We start from the raw sequence: 23,381 nt of genomic DNA, 5'->3' as shown, positions 1-23,381 counted from the left end.
CAGTATGCATGTAAATTTGTTATATTTACATTAAGTATCTTGACTATTTACTTTGCCCCTAATGTCATGCTAAACTAAGCATGTGCAGAGGCATAGGCCTGTCCTAGAATACACAAGGTCCTAGTCTTGTCCTGTGATCTGTGGGATGCAGCAAGTGCCCTCTAAGTGGATAGAGAATTACTGTCCCTCTCTCCCGAGAGTACCACATAAAGCAGTGGCGGCAGCATATCGAGATTGAGAGTGACCAACCATTCTACCTGTGTAAATTGAGAATGCGGCCTACAGGCCTCGTAGGGGTAAAGTTACGCTGTTATGTGGATGCTCAGAGCCTTGTGCTGGCATCCTGTGGGTTTGTCGAGTGCATATTTAGTGTGTGGTACATGTGCAGTAGCAGGGCTGTGTGAGCATGAGCTGTAATACTGAGGTCGGTGGAATCCATTTTTGGAAGTCCTGGCATAGTGTAACAGGAGATGGGGATATGGACAGCTTACCAAGAGAGTGAAAGTGAACTACACGTAGCCCGTCCTGTAGCCGAGGGGTGGTGATCCAGACACTGATGATGAAGAAGTAAGGATATAGAAAGGGCTACCTTAGAAGTTCCATAAGGAATTTGGTAGAAAAAGGCTGGAAATTAGGTCTTTATGAGTACCAACAACTGGCTGATGGAAGGGTTGTGGAATGTGACCACCCACTCTTGTGATAGGTCAGAAAGTTCCTAGGTCAGGACTTCTATTTTGTCGATCCCAGATTACTGCTTCAGAATAGCTGATGACAGCCTGGTGCAGAAACCTCAAACTTCATTGTGCCTGTTTAGTGGGTGATCCACTCTGAAGACACAACAGCAATTCTGGTTTCCTGCAGCAATTAAATAGCTCCACCTTTTCCACATCTCCACACCTATATGGTGTCCATGCAGTGAAACAACCCTATATAGAGGCAAACTTTGTGAATTTTTTAAGTTTTTCAAATTTGCTTGTGTGTTTGATTCCCCCTTCTGGAGTTTTGCTGGAGACTTTTATAGTAGAAACATTTTCAAAGGTAAATTACCCTTCATAAAAAAAAGGTTTTGTGAGGCTTTTCTCCTGCAAAACCTTGCATTCTCTGAATTTGTCAGCCACTTTTTTTCAACTTTGCCAAAGTCACCCACTCCTACTTCCTATGGGCTAGATTGTGGAATGTTTTGCAATTTTATTAATTATAAGTAGCCTACAAAATGTAAAACTGTTTTTGAGGGTCAAATGAACAAAGAATGTACTTAGAAGAATGAGGCATCACTGTAAGGAGAGCTAGAAGAACTTGGACATGTAGAGGTTACTTGCAGTATACCTAGCAGAAAGTGAATCATGTCCTATAATTGAGCACTTCAGTAGCAAGGCCTCTTCTGCAGTACCTGTAGTAATGTATTTTTTTGTGGATGCCACATCCAGGCCTAGTTCCAGATCTACTTTCTAAAGGCCACCTCTAGAGTTCTGTCTCTGGTTCTAAAGTATACAGCAGAGGGGCTTAGTCTATATCTGGAGGCAACAGCTGGAGTATAATTCATGATGCCAAAGTTAGAGTATTGACTTCCCAGGTTTAGACGGTATCCACACAAAGCCCTATTTGTTAAACTCATTATTAAGAAACTATCTTTTGTGCTGAAAGCTACATAGTGGAAAGTAAAGGTTGTAGATATTTAGATGGTATGCTATCCATATTTATTTAGCAGATATGATCGATTCCAATGACCTGCTGGCACTACAGGCTTTGTGGACTCAGTGGTTCCATAATCGCTATCAGTAGTCAGAATTGTTAATTGACACCATCCTCCTGGAGGAATAGGTCTGAATGGTCTTATGGATGTTGGATTCATGAAGACCATCTTCAGGCATTGTGGACAGTGGATGTTGCATTGGCATTGTATGTTGTTGTGATGGTGTTTTATGTGTCAAGTATGTGTGTGTATGTGTGCGCGTGTCTGTGCACACATGTTTGGTGTATACCCAGGAGGTTTGTCTGTTCAGTATGTAAAATATTATGGATTTGTGGATTTGGCAAACGCATAAGTACCTGGTGTTGGGTTGGTATTTAACTGGTGCACGTAGATGGTCATAAAGGGATGCATTATGGATACTGGAAAGGCAGCTGTCCTGTAGCTTCAGGATTTGTAAAGCATTTGTATGACTCGCCCCGATGATGACCCATTTGCAGCTAGTTGGTCTTGAATGTAGGAACATGTCATTGTTTATATAATCATGGCTGGACTTAATAGATTGAAAGTCGAAGGAGCCCATTGCTTAGACGTAGACCTTTGGTTTACATGTGAAATGAAGATTCAAGTATTCCCTCTGTTCTGTAGCTAACCACTTTATTTGAAAGAGCAAATGTTGAGTTGCTCCGTTTAGTTGGGTCTGGTTTCTTGTTTTGCATCTGTGCACTGCAAGCAGGATGCTGCCTGTGTTTGGATTCTGCGGATTATTTGTCTATACGATTTAAGAATATGTGATGCAACACGATGAAGCATTGTTTTAAATCTGGTTGTATTTTTAGTTGAATTATCAGTGAAGGTATCTTGCTTTGGTCCAACTCAATAGTAAATATTTCTTATGAGGTGAAAGGCTACCTCGGTTCACGAAAAAATGGTTGAATTAGACATTTTTGTTCCGCCTCTACCCGCTTGAATTTTTGAAGTTATTTCAGATACATTAATTTGAGGATCCGGTACTTATTATTAGTTCCTATCGAATCTCACAAAATCGTGATATGATAAACGTTCATACAAGCTTGCCGTTCCAACGCACATCTGCCCGTCACATCTGTTTTTATGTGCTTATAACCACAGATGTACCATTCAGCTACGAAGAACGCTCGATTTATGCCTTACCTACGTGAGAGTTTCTTTCCAAGCCTGCTGTCAAAGAGCTATTTCATAGCCGGGCTGTCGGAAGAATGACTGCTAATAACCGTGGTCGGAGAAATGGATCAACCGGCCAATAAACTAAACTGCATTTGTACGAGACAGTTTTTGGGATCCGCCGTCTGCCACTCGAAGGAAGACCGAAGATAAGCCCACTGGCTGGTCCGTAACTAACATGTAAAATAGTAATCTGCGTGTTTGCTAAATCAGTTTTGCCAGTAAGTAGTACCACCTCACTGATAACTCATTTCGTTGATCTCAGACGGACCGAAGGAAGAGTCTACCTGTCTGAAACTCCAACCTGCAACTGCAAGTTACAAACAGATCTCAGTGTGTGATCAGCAACGGGTAAGGGATTGATGCCAAGGTCATCCTCATTATGAGCGCCAGCTGGGGCTGGTAATGGGAGTAAACAAACTTGTTGGAATTAGAAGACACAGATAGCAGCCCGGTCTGGAGGTTTTCCAACAAGGTGAAACTCTGGATGAAAATAGAGAAAAACCTGCTGAATTCGGTGCAGAAAAACTCATTCCCACATGTCACTCCCGGTTTACTTGAAATCAAAAGTAATTGGCCTACCACACCCCAAATTACAGATGCCTGCAGTATCAGGCATCTGGAATTTGATGGACATAAAGAAATACCTTACTGAAGGTGGGTGGGCAGAATAGCACATAACTTGTAATGGACCTCTAAATTTTCATCTTTAAATTCATACAATAGGATTGTGTGTAAATATAAGCATTCAAATAAATTTAAAGCAAGCAAACGTCAGCCTTGCAGGACTCTGTCTGCTTCTCTCTCAACTTGAGTCACACAGATCTTGAGTGGTCAGCAGCTTTTCACCTTCTTGCTCTACATTTTGCTCTCTTAAGTTGCTTTCTCTTTGGTTTACATACTCAGAAACACAAGTCAGGCCTCCTGGGACTTGAGGTTTATTCCAGCCGCCATATTGCCTCAGTGTGGCTGGATCGCACGTCAAATTGTTACAGTTCCAATTTTATCTTGATGAAGGAAGGGAGTGCTCTGCAGAGTACTCGATGAGCTGCTGTTTAACCAGGGCAGCTGCTGTCTGTAAACTATACTCCAATGGGAGAAGAGGCATTACCTGAAATCAACCCCTTCTGATGGAAGAGATGAGGACCTGCGTGAAGTGCCCTGAAGCTCGCCTCCTGCAAGAGGAAAGGAGTGAGCTAAAGCAGGAAGCTCTACAGGTCCAGAAGTCCCAGACAGCCATAAGAAGACTAGGCCTGGGGGCTGCAACTTTTGCAAGTAGAAGAGGCGGTCCACAGCCAACCACGGTAGGCGGTCGCTGCAGCATACCAGCGCCGCTGAACCAATGTTCAGCTGCTGCATAAGCCTGCCTCAAAAGTCAGTCTTGTGAAGATCGCATTCCTCAAAGCTGGTTGTACAGTGATCTACAAATGAGGGGTCCATCTCAAGAGTCTGAAAAGCAGCCACCTGAACCTACCACACAGCCCTGACACCTGCCAACCACCAATAGGCAACTGTGGTGCTTAACTATACATGGACATGAGAAAAACTGAGATTCTTGGGAAAATCCTGCATAACTCCTTGAGACTTTTTGGTATAAAAGCTGCAAAAAACATTGAAATGAGTTGCACACTTCACTTGTAAGAACTTTTGGTGGAGGGAAGACAGAAACTGGGGAAATAAAGGGAAGTGTAGCTCCTCATCGTTCAAGCACAACTTATGACAATCCTGCATGTTATGTTATGTGGATTTGAGGAGTGTGGCTAATCACCAGTGAGAGTATCCAGGAGCTGAGAAGGGCAGCCCTGAGGGGGGAGGAGGAGATCATGCCAGTTTCATTCGCCAGAGCCATGTCTTGATGTTCCTTTGGAAGTTGACGAGGAAGGGGGAGGTTCTGAGGTATTGCAGGATGTTGTTCCAGGTCCTGGCTGCAATGTATGAGAAGAAGCGTCTTCTGCTTCTAGGCTTTGTGATGCGAGGAAGGTGTGCTCTTGCCTGGGACGCAGATCAAAAGGTGTCTGGTGGGTTGGTAGAAGTTGACACGGTGGTGGAGGTATGCTGGGCCAGTGTTCTGGAGAGTTCTGTAGGTGTGGGTCAGTAGCCTGAATTTACAGCTTTCCTGGACTCAGAGTCAGTGGAGATTGTTGAGGTGAGGAGAGATGTGGTTATTTCACAGGATGTTCAGGAAGAGTCTGGCTGTGGTGTTCTGGGTGGTTTGGAGTCGATGTAGAACATGAGCTGTGATTCCGAAGTAGAGGGTGTTTCCGTAGTCAGGTCTACTTGTAATGAGAGCCTGGGTGACTGTTCGTCTGGTGTTAAGTGTGATCCACTTGAAACTCTTGCGTAGCATTCACAGGGTGTGGAAGTATAATGAGGACACTGCGTTGATCTGTCTGTTCATGGAGAGGTTGGTGTCCAGGATGATCATAAGGTTCTTGGCACGGTTTGTAGAAGTGGGTGGGGGCTACGTTTGGAGGGCCACCAAGCGGCGTCCGAGAGTGGCCACCAAGAGGCACTCCAGAGTGGTTGTGGTCGAAGATAAGGACTTCAGTTTTGACCTTGTTCAGTTGGAGGCAGTTGTTTTTCATCCAAGCAGCAATGCTTCTCATATCTTTGGCAAAGTTTGTTTTAGCAGTGCTAGTTGAGTCTGTAAGGGGGAGGATAAGCTGTGTGACATCTGTGTAGGATACTATGTTGATGGCATGGGCTCTGCTGATGTCCGCGAGGGGCGTCATGTAGACACTGAAGAGAGATGGCTGAGCGGCAATCCTTGAGGAGCTCCACAGATCAGTTTCTTGGGTTCTGGTGAGTTGGGGGACATCTAACTCATTGAGTTTTGTCCCTGAGGAGGGAGGATATCCACTTGCGGGCCGGTTCACAGATACCCAAGTGCTGAAGCTTTGTGGTGAGTGAGTTGTGGGAGATAGTATCGAAACCTGCAGAGTGGTCGAGGAAAATTAGTGTGGCCATTTCTCCTTGGTTGAGGATGCTTCTGATGTAATCAGAGGCAGCAATAAGGTCTGTTTCTGTGCTGTGGTTGGTGCGAAAGCCAGATTGAGAGCTGCCTAGGAGTTGAAGGAGTGGTAGGTGGTCTGCGAGTTCAGTATTGATGACTATCTCCTAGAGTTTAGCTGGAAAATGTATGAGCCAGCTGACTCTGTAGCTACTGGGGGCATTGGGGGTATGCCGCTGGTTTCTTCAATAGGCCGTTGACTTCTGCAGTTTCACAGCAAGCTGGGAAGATGGCATTGGTTATCGAGGTATTTATGATAGTGGTGAGCGCAGGGGAGATGATGGTTCTTAAAAGGTTGTATATGAATTGGGGCATAGGTCTGAGGGGGCTCCTGAGTGGATAGTATTTATCAGTGTGGTGGTGTATTCATTCATAAGGGGCTTCCAGCTGCTTAGCTGCTGTTTGGCAATGAGAGAGGTGTCTTGCTGGGCATTCATATCAGTATGGTGTGGGTCGAATGGGCTGTAGTTCTTGCAATCGTCTGTTCAAAGAAGTTTGAGAAGTTGTTGAAGAGTGGTTGGGATGGGATGATATCGCTGTTGGCAGCTGTAGGGTTTGAGAACTCCTTGATGATGATGAAGAGTTCCTTGGCATTGTTTGAGCTGGCTTTGAGTCTGAGAGTTAGGGCTTTTTTCTTTGCATCCCATAGTTGTTAGTGGTAGAGGATGAGAGCGGCTCTGTATGTGGATCTTGCCGTATTTTTTTTGTTGCGTCTCCATTTTCTCTCAAGTTGTTTGTAGTGGCTCTTGAATTCCTTGAGGTTGTTTGTGTACCAGCTGGGTCGTTTATTGTTTTTGGAGGTCTTATTTCTGGTGGGAGTTGTGCGGTTGGAGCAATCAGTGAGCCATTTATTGAAGAGCTTTGTGTTGACCTAGAGGTTTCTGGTGTGGTTGAGTGGGTGTTCCTGCAGGGTCTTAGTCCAGTTTTCTTTGGGTATTTTGCCCCAGTGTCTTGATGGTGCTTAGGGTTTTTCTGGTGAGGTGGCTTGCTGGGTGAGTATCTTGAAATGTATGATGTAGTGGTCTGACCTTGTGAGCGGGGTCATGTGGGTTGTTGGTGGTGATCCTCTTGTTGGAGAAAATAGAGTTGAGGATGTGGCTGGCTGTGCAGGTTGGTCCTTGGACAAGTTGGGTGAGTTCGCGGTTGCTAAGGCTGTCCCTTCCGAGTGGCGTTGTAGTCTGGTAATATTTTGAAGTGGAAGTATTCCATGAGGATGATGTCCACGACTGTGGAGGTGGTGCAGTCAATGGTGTTTTTGTAGATGACTATGAGTCCTCCTCCTGGTTTGTAGGTTCGGTCCTGGTGTATGACATTGTAGGCAGGTGGGGTGGCTGCAACGATGTCTGCCGGTTGGAGGCTGGGTTGAGCCATGTTTCGGTCAGGAAGAGAAGGCCGGGTCTGTTGCTGTTGAGAAGGTCCCAGATTTTGGTGTAGTGTTTCCAGAGGGGTTGGACGTTGAGGAGCACAGCGGACAGGTGGTGTGGGGTGGTGGTGGAATGCATAGGTTGTTTGGAGGTAGTGGTGTTTGTGTCTGATGCCTTGCAGGTGAAATCGCAGTGGGTGCAGGAGAAAAGGTCCTGCCGTGGTGCTGGGGGATGAGCAGCAGCAGTGTGTTTGTCAGTGTGTGAGGTTGAGGTCCTGGAATAGTGGGGACGTTCTTTTGCTACGGTGGCGGCTAGGACTGTGGTTGGTAGTGTTGGATTGGATGGTTTTAAGGCCAGGGTTCCTGATGCTGGGCGTGGTCTAGGTGCAGACTGGTTTGCCTTGGTGCACTTTTTGCATGCCAGTGGTTTACTAGCTGCGCATGTCTGCTGTGCGGTGCTGCTGCGGCCTGCATTAAGTAGGTCCTGGGGTCGGTGTGGCTTCTGCTGGCGGGAAGAACAGTGAGTGGGAAAACCCGGGCAGCGGCAGTGTCACTTGGTCAAATGGCAGCAACTGGATCAAGCTGGAACAAACAGGAACTGGAGGCTAGAACAAGCAGAAACTGGAGCAGAAACTGGAGGCTACAAGTAAGTGGCAGGCACAGGTGCCTGCGGGTGCGTTGCGGCCTGCATTAAGTAAGTCCTGGGATGGGAAAGGCTTCTGCTAGTGGAAAGAATGGTAAAAGGGAAAACCTAGGTGGGAAAACCCAGGCAGCGGTGGTATCACTAGGTCAAATGGCAACAACTGGATCATGCTGGACCAAGCAGGAACTGGAGGCCGGAGGCATGTGGCAGGTGAGGTACCCAGGTGCCTACTACTGTGGTCGCGATGCAACCTGCATTAAATATGTTCTGGGTGGGCGTGGCATCTGTTCGCAGGAAGAAGGGTGAGCGGGAAAACCCGGGTAGCAGCTGCGTCACTTGGCTAAACAGCAGAACAGGGTGGAACAAAGAGGAACTGGAGGCCACAGGCAAGTAGGAGGCTAGGTAACCAGGTGCCTCCTGTATGATGTATTAATTGGATTGTATATTATTTAGTTCTGCTGTGAGATCATAAGTATTTTCTTTTTCACATTACATTATTGTCTCTTATTTGATTGTCTATTTCTGTGCTCATGTCAACATCCCCCACCTCCAAACCCTTTCAACTACCTCCCAAAGAAGCCAGTGACTACTTGCTATCGCAACTTTAAGGGTAAAGCACAAAAAGGTTTGTAGTGGGCTCAGCTTCCAGGGCCATGGCAGGATGGCCCCCAAACACCTGTGGCAAACGACCTCAGCCCCCGTGGTTGAGACTCATTAGGCTCTACCTGCCCTGTGGCTCCCAAACTGGATTTGAAAGCAGCTGCTGCTTAGGAGGCAGTAAAAGGATTGAATCAAAGGTCCAGGGTTTCAACAGCTTTGCGCCAAGTTACCAATGTTAGTTATAATTTTAGCTATGTTACTTATAATAAATTGAATCTGCAACCCTTGCTTACAACATTGATATCATTTCTTAATGACATTTTGTGATAGCACTATCGCCGCAACAAATAAAACGAAATCTCTTGGTAGTATCGTTGAGTTCGGACTTCTCAAAACGTGATAACAAAGCAAACACAAAGTGAGAAGAGCGGAATACCGACTGCTACACAAAACAGTGAATACGAAGCTGGCACTAATTCCAAATTCCTTTTTTCAGAACCTTCTTTTTCTGACAATTACAGCCATTACTTGATAAGGAGCGATTCGTGTAAGTACGTTTATCTAGTGCAGTGCTAAGGAGATCGGAACAGGAAAGGGCAGACGACAAACAATCCATCATCACATCACTGTGCATTTTGAACCACAAAGCTGGCTTTGGAACTGACTAACATTAAGCAGACTAAATGATTTGTTTAAACAAACCACAAGATAATTATCGATGTGTTTGGTTTTTTTTGTTTAATTTTCCTGTTCAGACACTCAACATTGTTTCAGTTCAATTACAACTACATTATGTTCCAAGAAGTAAAACGAAATACCAGCGAGATAATAAATTGCACTGTTTCAGGTAAGTAAACAACTACTGCACAACCACATAAGGCCAACTGCCCTCCATTTGTCCCTTTATGTCATTTTTCAAGACACTTCTGTTTCAAGTGCCAGAATATTCGCTCATTATTTTTTTGCGTGTTTGCTGCTTTTTCATATCCAAAACAACTGCGAGAAATTTAGGAATAAAAAAAAAATTACAACTTTGCTTCAACATTTTGTTGGAAAATATTGTACTTCCTACTTTTAGCATTAACACATCACGTTGCCTTTAAAAAGGTCTGTAAGCACATATTGAAATATTTTTTTAACATCTTTGTATTTAAATCTATGTACCGTATTTTTAGGACTGTGTGTTATAAGGAATACAATACCAACTCGTCCTCGTGACTCTATGTTCTGTATTCCATATTCGAATTCTGTGGTACCTTGCAATATTCTTATTGGGGACATTTGTGAGTACAGTCTCCTACAAACTGCAACCTATAGCATAAATAACAAGCACTGGCAAAGCCAATAGGTCTGGCTCTGCAGGCTAGTGCATTGGTCACATTTTCACGTGTGTATTGTAAACGTATGTCTTAAAAAAGGAAAAATGCCACCTAAATATAGTGGCCAAATGCGTTCAGTAAAAAACATAACCGTTGCTTTTAAACTTTTAAAAGAACGGTATGGTGCTTCCTATGAGGCAAATGTGCTTAGTACAATTGTAGAATCCTCTTTTAGTTTTAATGCACATCACAGGAAAATATGATTCAGAAAAGTGTAAAAGAAATTGTATTTTTGGCTTTGAATTACTACTACTACAAATTTTAAACACACAAGGATCACAAATAAGAAAAAAAGGATAAAGAATTTAAAAAAAGCATTGGGAAAGTAAAGTGTTGACCCATCAACCCTGGTAAAGAAGCACATTTCTTTTTGGATGGGTGTACACGTGTGAAGGCCAAAATGCCCTTGCATGAGATCCAATGGCTGATGTGACTGACTCAGGCAGCATGCTGTACTGGGTGGAAGAAAATGCTGAACAGATGAATGGATGAAGGCAGCTGACTAAGAGAGTCCCTCTACATATATATCTGTATGCATGTTTTACGTATTAAGTTTTTTGAGGCGATGAGGGGGCCAGGAAGCTAAATCTGTAGTTGATGCAGGATTGTGGTCTATACGTTGGTAGGATCAGGCCGCAGCAAAACACCTTACAATATAAGCCAGTGCTTAATTTGTGCTAGTTGTTTCTGGTGCAAAGCACCAGCACTTATTTTTGAGGCCTGGCGCTTATTCTTCTGCATCAGACATTTGCAGTGAGCAAAAGACACATAGGGGAAGGACAGAGGAAGAGAAAAATGAAAAAGCGTCACAAAAGGAGAAAGCAGAAAGCTGCAAAAGTGAGCTGAAGGGACAGGGAGTGGCTGTAAATGGATTAAAGAGGCCCGAGATGGTTTCAGGATTACTCTGAATCAGTATTTCGTGTTCGCATGTTTGAGAGGAGGGCTTTGGGCATCAGCACGTTTTTATTTACAAATTAAGCACTGATATAAGCTGATATAATAAAACCTCTGTCTTCATTATGGCAGTTTCCTTTCATATACTAATTTTCTTGTTTTGTAAAGAACATAATTTACAATCCTTGGTCACTCACTGAGAGGTGATGTCGTCTCCCTCATGTGACACTACAAACCTCATGACAATACGCAACACACTGGTAAGGAAAATCACTTGCATTTCAGCAACAAGATGACACTGTAAATATTCAAAAGAGAATCAAGAAGGCATCTACTGAACATACAATATAGCCAGGGCCACTGGAATTATGTTGCAGGACAGAAGCAAATTATGTGGCATGGCTGAGTAAATTATGCAGCAAGAAAAGTAAAATTAACTGGTGTAATGTTCCACAATTTGTGATAGTATTATTATCATTTCATCATTTTACCCATGTTAACAATGCCTTAGCACAGGTTTTACCTTATTAGTACCACTTTAACACTCAAATACAGCAATAAGCTAATGAAAGATAACTAGTCAACCTTTATAAAGGGCCGTAAGCTGCACAGAAACACGTGTTGCTGCTTGTGTAGTAACGGTTGCTCTGTTAAACAAGATTTTTGCTAAAATATGCTTATTATGGAGCAGATGATGGTAAATGCGCAAATTCATAATTGTGCCAAAAAAACTGAGGCCGCAGAAGTATATAATTCCACTGGCCATGAATGTAGCTTAGTGGGATAACGCATACACACCACAGCTGACCAAAAGGTCAGCGTTTAAATACCGTCGGGTCTGCTCGGCGTTTCATCATTCTAAGGCAATAAAACGAGTCCAACTGAGTTGGCTAAAACAACATATGCCATAAATGTGGAGTAACTAGATTTAGGGCCTGATTCTAACTTTGGAGGACGGTGTTAAACCGTCCCAAAAGTGGCGGATATACCACCTACCGTATTACGAGTCCATTATATCCTATGGAACTCGTAATACGGTAGGTGGTATATCCGCCACTTTTGGGACGGTTTAACACCGTCCTCCATAGTTAGAATCAGGTCCTTAGTGTTACGAATCCTAAAGCTGAAAGATAATGACTTTGAATTATCCATTTAAGCAGGTTATGTGGCTAAAACAACGAAACCTGAACACATACTGCAATAAACCGAACCAAGGAAAACAAAGAAAAAACTACTCGTTCTTGAATTTCAGATCTAATTGTTAAGTGGGCACTATAAAGAGAATGTACCTGCTTGGATAGTGCTCTCTCTCAAACTAGGATTGGCTGGGAGTCTGAGAGAGGTGCTGCAATGTACTCGATACCCAGGTGCGTTATCAGTCACAGCTTGCATTCCCACAGCTAGAAGACAGAATGCTGCCAGATCTAGTTTCCCAAGGAAGCTCAAAATAAAAAGAAAATAAAAACACTTCTCTGGGTCAAGGACTGTAGAATGAGGAATGGTCACCCCTATACTTGGCCCCCATGAAGATGCTACAAAATAACGTTGCAGATAGAAAAAATAAAAGGTTTTAGAATTCTGAAAGGTTTGTAAATGAAACATTTGGGTAGATCGAGTTCCTTGAAAATCGGTGGCCATCTGTCCCTGTTAGATCTAACCAACAGAGAGCTTTGTGGCTGTCTAAGAACCTTAGTGCACATGCATTACCGATACCTACAGTGGGATTTGCTCAGCCCACTGCTTACCATTGATTGGTTTTCTTGTCAATCTCATTTGCATTTTATGACTTTCCTTCCTCTTGTGCTTTTATTTCCCCTACAACACAGCTCCTTTGCCACCCTTTTGAAAGAATGACTTGTACTTTTCTATGGCCCCGCATCAGGGAACTACTTTTTTGTTTTCTTTTTCATTTGGCACCCCATGGAAATGCATGTGTTTCAGGATCCTTTTCAGTGTGATACATACCACCGACATCCCCATAGCCCAGGCTCTTTCTCTTGCTGTCCCACCTACACTTGTCCACCTCCCCTTCCTGTCCTGGGCCACTGCTTCCAAAACAAGATGTTTTCAAGCACTTTTTATACCTTTTCACATTTCTGCTCGAAGATGGCCATCCGTTATTCTTGGAACAGCACACTAAAAAGAAAAAAAAGGTAGCCACAGCAGCACGCATACATGTTTGGCGGCAAATGCATGCCTATAGGTATAGGTCATAATGTACGCATGTGTATACACATTCACTTTTTATTTTTTTTACTGTTGCTGACCATCTTAATTTTTTTTTACATTTTGACGCAGAATAGATGTCGGCTAAAAGCACTGGCAAAGCCAAAACGTTAGATCTACTGGTTTTGGCAAAGCTTGTTTCTGAGGAATAGCATTTAGAGTTTCCTCTAAACATTACTTTTTTGCATGTGCTGTTTTTTTAGATTCTTCGCTCTGCACCACTGCTCATTTAAAAAAAAAAATGCCCAACTCTTCCACCGGCTCTGTTCCACTTCCTCAACAAATGAAAGATTTATATCCATAGAGTTTTCTAATCTTTGACTCGTTTAGACACGCAAAAATGAAAAAACATAGTGGCACACACGTCATTACCTCCAGTGGCAGTTAGCCCCACTGACAGTTATGTGTGGATGGGTGCATTAGCCTATAGGAGATAGAGAATTTTCGGGTATCAACGGAGATAAACTGTATGAACCTTGATTGGTTGTTCAAGTTCTAGCAGCCCGACGTACAAGAGAACAAAATGGAAGACATCAGGTATCCTGGGCACAAGTAGAGGGTACACCTGGGTAGACGGCATCTACCCACTATTTTCACTGAGTGGACGCCATCTAGGCTGCCAACAGTTCGGGCCCCACAGGTAAACCTGCCCCGATGTAATTTTTAGAGACCAGGACACATTCAGCAGTGCCTGCGTGTTGTCTGCTTTTGTTAGGAGCAGCAACACTGTCCCTTCGATTTTACCTCTAGTACTAATGTCTTTAAGTCATCAATTAATTTTAGCAGCTCTTAAACGTGGGCTGTTTGTCACACAAGTGTTCAGGTGCAGCTGTCATTTTAAGTTCAGAGTGTGCAAAAGAAACAAAGAGGGCTGTATCAGAAATGATGCACCTACAGCAAAGTTATACTGAAGTTAACGCTCATTAATGGGCTGATCTCTTTAAAACCAGTAGTGGCTTAACAGAGTAGATATGTATACACTGCCTGTAATGGCAGCCCTCACTGAGATGAGAGTCAGACCACGTTCATCCTAGGTTATGTCGTAGGTTGTAGCAGAAGCCTTACTTGAATACATAACTCTCTAGAGATTTGTATTTATCAGTGCCCATAAGATCAAAGCTGGGCTTCAAAGGGGCGCCTTCCATTGGGTGCGAAAGGTACTGTAGGAAGTGACTGATTCTAGCGTGATTTGCAGTGAGTGAAAGGATAAAGGGCCATATGTACAAACACATTTTCCCATAGACACAGGGTAAAACCCTTTGGTACATCTGGCCCTTAGTCCCTAAAGCACAGAGCACACTAATCCCTGGTCCTGCTCCCAAACCGTGTCCATCTTAGAAAGGATTTGGCCTAGCGGCTAATGTTTGTGAGGGCTCTAAGACTACTGGTTGCTATTTAGACAGGGTATGTGGCCACGACCGGAAAAGAGGCAGGTTCCCTTCTTTCTTCAATATTATGTCTAACTTGCCTCAGTCAGGCAAAAACAGCTCTGACCTTCAGTGCAACATCAATCACACCTCAAATGGCAGAAGTTGAAGGCCTTCACATTCGCTGATGAATCAGAAACTTTCCCCAGGAACCACTCTCCGCCACCAGCACAGGAAAACAAATAACCGCCACCGATTCCATCCAACTGATAGTCAAGTCTGGAAGGATCCTTTTGTAAGCTGTTTGCCAGCACCGGGAGCCAACAAAAATCTCAGAGGTTACAGAATGTGGATAGTAATGGAAACGCTATGAAGGCCCCCCAATATAAGGGGTGTGGTAGGTATTCCCACATCCTGCAAGTGCCATACAGCAGGCATTGGTAATTTTGAATTGCAGGAATACCAGCCTACTGCTTATTTACCCCCCAGAAGTAGGGGAAACACATATGGTCCATGGTGGTTCCCCAAAGATTCCCTAAGTAAGTCCTTACTTGGGGCTGTTTTTCACTTGCAGTTTTTGCATGCTTAAATTAGGTGAACTGTCTGGGGAAAAAAAACAACCTTAAAAGCAGCGGTATTCATACAATAATTGGATTTTTTTCATTTTGGCTAAGAATAATTGCTTTAAATTAAATGTTGAGTTAAGTTAATTTTTATTTTAAATAAATAAGAGTTACTAGTCAGATGTACCTATTTTCATTTATTATACTTTAAAAGGAAGGAATTAAGCGTTGGGGTAAATTATTTAATTTAAAGTAGATTAACTAACTATACGATATTGATTAAATTTAGTACGACTACTTTAAAACAGTTAAGGGTGAGAGTAATTAATTAAATGATTTGCTTTCGTTAATATGGGTTAGGTTTGGCATTTTGGTTCGGATGAAGTTACTTTTTAAAACATATATATTTCAAAATAATTGAAATACTTATGGTTAATAATTTAACATATTGATAATTAAAATCACGTAAGTGGAGCTCTTCTAGATGGGATTCAGTGGTGTTTTATTAACTTTTCCTGCTATGTACAAAATGTACGTCTGAGAAAATAGCATTCATTGTTCCAATATTTTATTTATTTAATTGAGAGTATTTACAGGTCACAAACGCCAAAGAATAGTGAAGCCCTTAACCCCTGATATAAAACAGTGTAGGTTAAAACGATACCGTTGGGAAATACAGTACCCGAGTTCCTTTTAGGTATAAACATCCCATAAGAATAGATTAGCACACACTAAAAGGAGGGGGGACGGGACTTCAGGAAAGACAGAGTAGGTAGGTGGTAAAATGATGCTTCCGAGGACGGCTCCACTGGGTAGAGTGCGCCTGCGCAAGACGTCATTGACGGCACTCGTACACGCGTTCCTTGAGAGGTACATTGTCCTCTCCGCCTACGTGTTCCCAGTCCTTGCTATTGCGAGTCATCGCTCTGCGGTGTTTTGCCGGTTGCCAAGTGCGGGCCGCAGAGCTGGCCTGGAGGTATCTGCAGCGCAGCCAGTCAGTGGCAGCCAGGACTGTTTGCCAACAAGCTGGATAAAACAGGTCGGCGGAGCTTGTTTGCATACTACCTCGACAAACAGGCCCTGCCTGTCACACCTGATGAGGCAGCAGCTCCGCAGTACACGGGCCCCACTGGGTACTTTAGGAAACACAAATGATGGGTACCTGTGGTGGTGGCGTAACTAGGCGCTGCCGGGCTCAGCACACGCTGCCGAGGTCAGCGCCTGAGCCTGCGGGTGACATGACCTAATTCCAGCAGAGACGACTCGGCCTTTCAAGCTCAATAAAATAGGAACCGCACAATTGTTGACAACAACACTTGTTATTTGTTTTATTGAGTATGGACATGAGGCGCTCGTACCAGGACATGTATCTGCTAGCCTGCAAGTTAGTGGGCTATTTTCAGAGCTGGACCTATTGCCAAGAAGTAACAGTGCTTCTACCGCCCCATTCTAATCACGACCTCAAGCAGTGTGGGTCTGGTTTAAGCATAATTTGCTATGGCTAACTTTCATTTTGTACAAGCTCGAGTGAACAGTTAAAAAATACGTTTGCTGCCAATCTGAGAAGCTATGGTTAAATCTGAGATTTCTAGAAAGGGCAAAGTAGGGCACCCAGAGGCCATGGAGCCATTATCACAGACAGCTCTGTGCATATCTTTCTACTGGAAGCCAGTGGAGCGAGTTCAATGCCAGTGTGACAGCGTCACGTTTTCAAGACCATGCCACCCCCCATCTCATTCGGTCTCCTGCTGCTTAGAGGTTCTTCAAATGAACTAGTTGATTGTTGAGGGTCCCAGATCAGTGCTCCAGATTGAGTGGGATCTGAGAGTTGTCGGCATACATTTGGAACTGCCATGGTTCTGTTACATATGCAATGCTTGTCACTGCTAGATTCATAATATTAATTGCAACAAAGCAGCAAGGGGTGGGGGGAACCATGCAGTTAATTGCCTCATGAAGTTGGGTTTATCTAGGTCTGTTGACCACAACTGGTGTCTGAACCAAAGGGAGTCAGACACCTTTATTCATTACCACAAGCGGATAAGAAAGGTCTGGGTTCTACCAATCCGTATGCTTCAGAGGCCTCAATTATCAGAGTCCAGCTCCATATTACATATGAAGGTGAAAAGAGACTCCTCTATTAGGCAATGTGATTGATCCTTTCTCATCCCATTCTTGGCCCTGAAGCCAGAATGGCGGCTGGGGAAACAGTTGTATGCCTCCATCTGCTGCTGAAATTTCTTTGTACACTTTGCATTTCGCGATCTTGCTACCATCTAGCAGTTTTGAAACAAGCCAGCAGTTTGCATGTTAGGGTTTACATTGTGCATTATGAATAATGGTGGAATAACATTGTGTTATTGGTTTTGGTAGGTGCCTTTTATAAAGCACTAAGATACATTTCTGTTTGTGGTGTGCAAAATGTATGGCAAAAATTACAATACTGGTTCTAAATGTGCTGGGTGACAACAATGTAAATGCATGGCAGTTCCTAGTTCTGGCAGAGTGCCAAATCAGCCCGGCCTTGTTGACCAAGTCAGACCTAAGGAGCAAGTAAAACTGGCTAGCTGTCAATTAGAACGTAGTTTATTATCATGAAAAAAGGCCAGGTTTCCAATCAACAGACTATTTCTGCCGTTCTATGTGTGGGGACTCAATTATCGGAATTTCATGTCAATGCTAAAATAAAGTCTGTGTGTGTAACGCCAAATGTCATTTTTCTATTAGTATTGGCTTTACTAGAGGTTTCACATTTCACCTTCATGAGCTCCTTCATTCCTTTATAACAATTTTGGGAACTGACCCAAATAAAACAAGATAAGTATTTCTTGCCCCTGAAAACAGAGGAATAACGCAAGCATTGATTTTTCCCAACATATCTCCAACATTCAATTATTCGTAAACGTATCTACCTAGAAGCTATTGTTAACCATGCATCCACACAACACTGCCCGGTCCAACCAACGTTCCTCAGATTTACATTTTAAAAAAAAAAGAATATTGGAAATGTTATTGTAATTAATCCCAATCATTACCTAATCGTCCTATTCTCCATCCTTCTCAGTTTTCTCGTCACCATAGCCAGGCCCGAGGAAACAGACAAATTAATACATACTCAGCAAACGTCTAGTGTAGGCAGATGGAGCCATGCCCAGCACCTTACATCAACCAGTCCTCGATAGTACTTGCTTCATGTATTGTAAACCTATTAATTGCAGGAAACATCGTAGGCCCTTACATGTTAAAACAAAAAAGGGACTACATAAAATCTACACTTAAAGTGCTTCCTTCTCCAATGGCACACAACAGCATTGAAATGAAATTCTATATATGTTGCTTAAGCCAATATTCTGGAAAAAGGATACAGGCGGAACACCTTCCAGGCCCACACCAATGTGCAGTCTCCAATCAACCAAAGCAATGGAATTTTACTAAGGGAAGCTCAAATCCCAAAGACATATGGGCAGGCCTAGCGAAGTACAGGGCCACATAATCTGAAATGGTACAAAATCATCAGGCATAGCACAGGGAACCTTTGAAAAGTGAACTTTTCAAACAAGGTTACAAAGGAACTTGGACTACAAGATTCAAGCTCTCAGTGACCTGCTATTTCTGAGCTCCAAATGCTTGCGTCACCTAGCATAAATTACCTCATCACTAACCCAAATACTAAATAAAAAACCCATACAGTGGCATAGCCACGTCTAGTCGAAAATCAACTTTGATAATACAAAAGTTAGTTCACCATCCACGCCAATGTTAACTAAATTCAGTGCTCCACCTGTTCACAATTGTTTTATTCTAAAGATGTCAGAAGCGATCGGAAGGTAACATGATACTAAAAACAGACCTAGATTTAAATCAAAAATCACTTATCTTTTCGCATTAAAATGTCAGTAGAGAACACGTGCACTGTGGTGCGATGCTTCACAAAAGCAGAGATCAGGAATAGCGAAGCAACATTTGGGGGCATTGAGTTTATAGAGTGGTCTACAGGGCGCAATGGATTTTGGGACATTGTGCTTATAGAGGGAACGAAATGGCACAGAGGAATTTGGGGCATCTACAGACTGAACAATTTAGCACAGAGGGACTTTAAGGCATCGTGTATAGATGGAACAAAGAGGCATGGAAAGACTTTGAGAAATTAAGTTTATAGAGGGATCACAGTGGCACTGAGGCACTTTGGGACACTAAGTTTATAGAGGGATCATAGGGGCACAGAGGTATTTTGAGGTACAGCAGCAAAGATGGATGATGTAGCTTTGCAGACCATCTGACAGTGTAATACTGGGGTCTGAGGTGATGAGTTTGCATTCAAGATATCTTGCAGGACCTGCTCCTATAAAAAAAATGTCATAAACACAGACTGGTCACCTGTAGCCCAGTATGTTTGAAGCTAGTGAGCGTCAGAACTGCGAGGTCACTGCCCTCTTAAGGATAGAACAATGTTTGAGAATGTTTAGAGCATAGACAAAGTGCTCCTGTGCATGAGATGGAAATACAATATAAAAGAGGAACGCAAGTATGAGATTCCTCATTATGGGCACTCCTCCATGTCACCCCAACAAACTGTCTTGGCCAGCCTGCGCCAAGAGGATGATCCTGAACTCCACATTCTACATTGGGACTTAGTTATTGTTTTGATTTATGCGCAAGTTACTTCTGTCCTACTTGCTAGAGATGATTCCTAGAGAGATCTAGTTCTTCCTGGATACTGGCTAGGCTAGACTATGGTTTTGCTTCATTTATGTCTTCTTTTGAAACATATGTGGGAAGTGCTTAATGTTGCTGTATGCAAATGCATTGCTTAATAAAAGATGCCTTTCAACCACCTACTGATGCACATACCTTCATCCTGCCACCAAGCAACTTAAGCACATTTCTCTAGGCACTCTTCTCTACCTCGATAATACTCACCTATGCCGATTTGGTGAGGATCTAGGTCTAAGGATGTCTAAACCTAGAGCCACCCTACTATTAACTAAAAGCTGACCATTTACTCTCACAGAGACAATTCATGCTGACACAGAATATACATTATAAGCAATGCATTTTACTGACCAAGAACTTATTTCTTCTGACAGCAGGAGGTGTAAATTTAGAAAAAACGGCTGTGTATTTTGATACGTATTTGTAAAAAGGACAGACATCTGTGTGTGGGGGGTGAACGAATAATGGAAAAGCTTTGCGACTAGAAAAAGCTGGCCCCTAACTGTCCCACCACAATGACAAGCGGAGCGGCAATGTACAATTGTTAGCCAACCTTAGTCATCTGGCTGGAGAGGAAAGTAGAAGTGGAACAGGTAAGGAGGGGGCATAAGAGGTAAAGCAGGACATTAGTGGCAAGGAGGGGGTAAGAAAGCCACCAAGTCGCAAGAAAGAAGAAACAAGGAAGGGGGGTGTAGTACCTATGAAAAGAATCAAGTCCTGGTGTAGGGTAAAGAGTCAGGGGAGATGCCTGGTGATGATTTAAATAAGATGGAGTCCAGGGCATGTGAGGAGAAGGGTTACAAGGGCCAGAAGAATCCCAGCCCAGTACCACACAGATACCCCATCTGACAACTCTCAACATATGCCTTTGGCTGATCTTTATATTTACCTCTGGGTCCACAAGCTGAAAAGTAAGATAGTGTTAGTTCAAACTGGAGATACGTAGGTTTAGTCACCTTCATTTCTAAAGGAGCTTTGCCGCCTTAAAGGGTTGAAGAAAGAGTGGTCCTCATATTGCTGACGACCATACCAGATGGCAAGCCCTCATAGATGACTGTTAAAGGGAAGTCCATTTTCTCTTGGGCCAATGAAGGCATGGACTAATTTGGAACATCTGGGTCTGTGAGATAATAAATGGTTCAGACCCAGGACCTTTTCACTCTAGCAATTCAGCATCTTGGACTTCAAGGGGACAGTGGATGAATGAAAGGGTGCGTTTTGTGGCTGGGGAACTGAGGAAAAATATAGCAGGAGTGCCTAAGAAAGTATTGGAGCATTTCAAAGTGTGAGCAAGTGAGTAACTAGGAGGGAGAGTAGAGTTCTTACAGGAGGCAGCAGTAAGAGGAAAATGTGAAAGTTCTAACATTTCAGCACTGTAGCACTTACTCGGTTTTCTTTCTTTGCTTGTTCTCGAAGATGTCATTGAGGCTGATGGCCACTTGCCCGAGGAACTTGTCAAGGCCCACCAGTGAACGATGCATGACGATGAGATGTAACTCGTACCGTTCAGGAGTACCTGGCACCAACAACCCTGGCAGCTCGAAGGACGCCTCCTCCTTCCATACAGGGCTCAGGCTCTTCTCGGCCACTGAGGTCGAGTACTTCTCCTTGCCCAACTGGATAATTGTGTAGGCATCATTGGTGGCGCCCTTGCCCTTGGCTGGAAGATTGCGGGACTCCAGGACCGTCACCTGCACATGGGTGGGAAGCCACTTCTGGGACTGCTCTGCTAAAGACATGGTGGAGTGTCCTACTGGACCAACCAGGAGGAAGTCCCAATTGAAATCTATACTCCACGGGGTCAAGCAGAAAACTGCTGCAGAAACTCCCAGTTAGGCAAAAATCTGGTGGTCAACCCACGTTTAATCCACAGCCTGGTAGTCAACCAAAATCTCAGTCACACTGTGTAGTTAGGTTCACCTTCACAGTCAACCACACATCTGGTAGTCAACCTTTAACCTATTGGGTAACCTGATCAACTAGACACCCACCAGTTCATGCAGTGTTTTCATGTTTACTCGTACAGCTCCAGTAATCTCACTACACAGTCCCTACAATGCTGACCTGTCAGGCTATACAACGCTAGTAACCACACTACCGGCTGATCAGGATGTCAACATCTTACTATAAACCTCAAACTACCAAATGTACAGACGCACATAAAGTCTGGTCTTTATTTCATGAAAATATTCTTCTAAAATATATCAGACACAGTCACTACAGCTCTTATTAGGGAACCCCGAAGACAAAAGAAGTTCACCAGCCATCAGTCAGGTACTTGACCCTCATCTTCCAACTCGGGAAGGCAAATATTGAAATGTTTGCGACGGGGTTTGTATGACACTTGGGATGGCTGTAGTGTAGTATTTTGAAGAAAGACAAACGTACTTCATTAGCAGGCACATCAATCGCTCTTTTTGGCGTGTGACACCCTCCTTGGAGCAGAGCCACCTTCTAAACGCAGCATTTGGCCATACTATAGAAGGCAACACTGCATTCTAAATCCAGAAGAACAGCTTTAAAGGTAATCTACTTGACCAAGGGGGTGTGAGGTGACCCGCAGCCTGACACGATGTCCAGCAGGATTAGCACGCGAAACGTACTGCTAAGGCAATTCAGGTCACTGTGCTAGGTTCCTAAAGTGCACTCAGTCACTTACCCAGGAGCGCCGTAGGACCGGGCAAGGACACAAGGTAGCACATGAGTGACATCAGGGGCCTCCCGAGCACGTACAGAACACGCACGAAAGAGGTTTGTCCTACCGTCCTCGGGCGTCAGCATCCCGTCTACATGGGATACTCTGGCCCTGTGTTGCCAGGGTACCCCTCTCACGCCCCTTTCAGGTTCTAAGACCCCGCATGAGCACTCCGCCCACATCGATCCCAGGAACCACTTGGCCGTCTCCTAACTCACATCTCTGTCCTTGGGCTGTGACCAAAGATAAAACCATGGCACTCTTGCCTCGTCACACCACCACGTCTGCTCCTGTCCTGTCTCCACCCCCAGACCCTTACGTCCCTGAGCTGTCACCGGCCACCACCGTAATCCTATTGTTCCTATTCGTCTCTACCTCTCTGTCTCTGTCTTGTCATCCGCCCCACCCTATCCTCCCCTTGAGTCCTGAAGCCAACCTGCCCCCCCAGACCTCTGTCTCGGGAACACCAGTTTGACCTCACCACTCGACCACCAGAAAAACCCCCACCCTCCCCCACCGGACCCCCATCTGCACCACCAACCGCCTCAGTCACCGGCCCCTGAGCTGTCAGCAGGCTGCACTGTCACTAGCTGCAAGCAGCCTGGATGCCTCCACTTCCTGGTCCCATGCAAACACCAGCTCGCGCTGGATGTAAACCTGTCATTGATTGGTTGGCCGTGCAGGCTGTCACTGCTTCCCATTGGCTCTAATCCCTTCCCCAGCCCTCCTGGCTTTCATCCCCTGGCTCCCTCTCGGTGGAGGTCGGCTCTCGCTTATGATTGGGTGCCTCGGAGACGCTGGCAACCGTAGTGGAGTGAGATCAAACAGGCATTCCATCGCCGTGCCAGCGCAGCAAGGGCAGCCTGTGTTTCAAGTTCAGGAATTTCACCGGCGGATCCAGTTGTACCTCCTTACTGGAGCATTCCGAGAACTGTGCAAACATTTAGCAGGACTGCAACGGCAGCTTTTGCACAAAGGAAATATTAATACGACGAATGTTATTAAATTATTCTGATATGCCTGCGTTATTTTCGA

General features: G+C 44.1%; 1 protein-coding gene across 2 annotated transcripts in view; it reads right to left on the bottom strand.

The window, feature by feature from the left end:
- Positions 1 to 23,040, bottom strand: part of RAB11FIP2 (RAB11 family interacting protein 2) — a 104,937-nt gene extending 81,897 nt beyond the window's left edge. Inside the window, exon 1 of one of the 2 annotated variants that reach the window (XM_069239254.1) lies at positions 21,038 to 23,040. In XM_069239254.1, coding sequence (XP_069095355.1) covers positions 21,038 to 21,390 — 353 coding nt within the window. In that variant the 5' untranslated portion in view covers positions 21,391 to 23,040. The remainder of the gene's footprint in view (positions 1 to 21,037) is intronic. The other variant, XM_069239253.1, reaches the window with a different exon arrangement.
- Positions 23,041 to 23,381: the final 341 nt, after the last annotated feature.

Source organism: Pleurodeles waltl, chromosome 6, assembly GCF_031143425.1.
Source record: "Pleurodeles waltl isolate 20211129_DDA chromosome 6, aPleWal1.hap1.20221129, whole genome shotgun sequence".
In the NCBI taxonomy this organism is placed as follows: domain Eukaryota; kingdom Metazoa; phylum Chordata; class Amphibia; order Caudata; family Salamandridae; genus Pleurodeles; species Pleurodeles waltl.
Note: the sequence above shows the minus strand (reverse complement) of the source record. Positions and strands in the feature narration are given on the sequence as shown.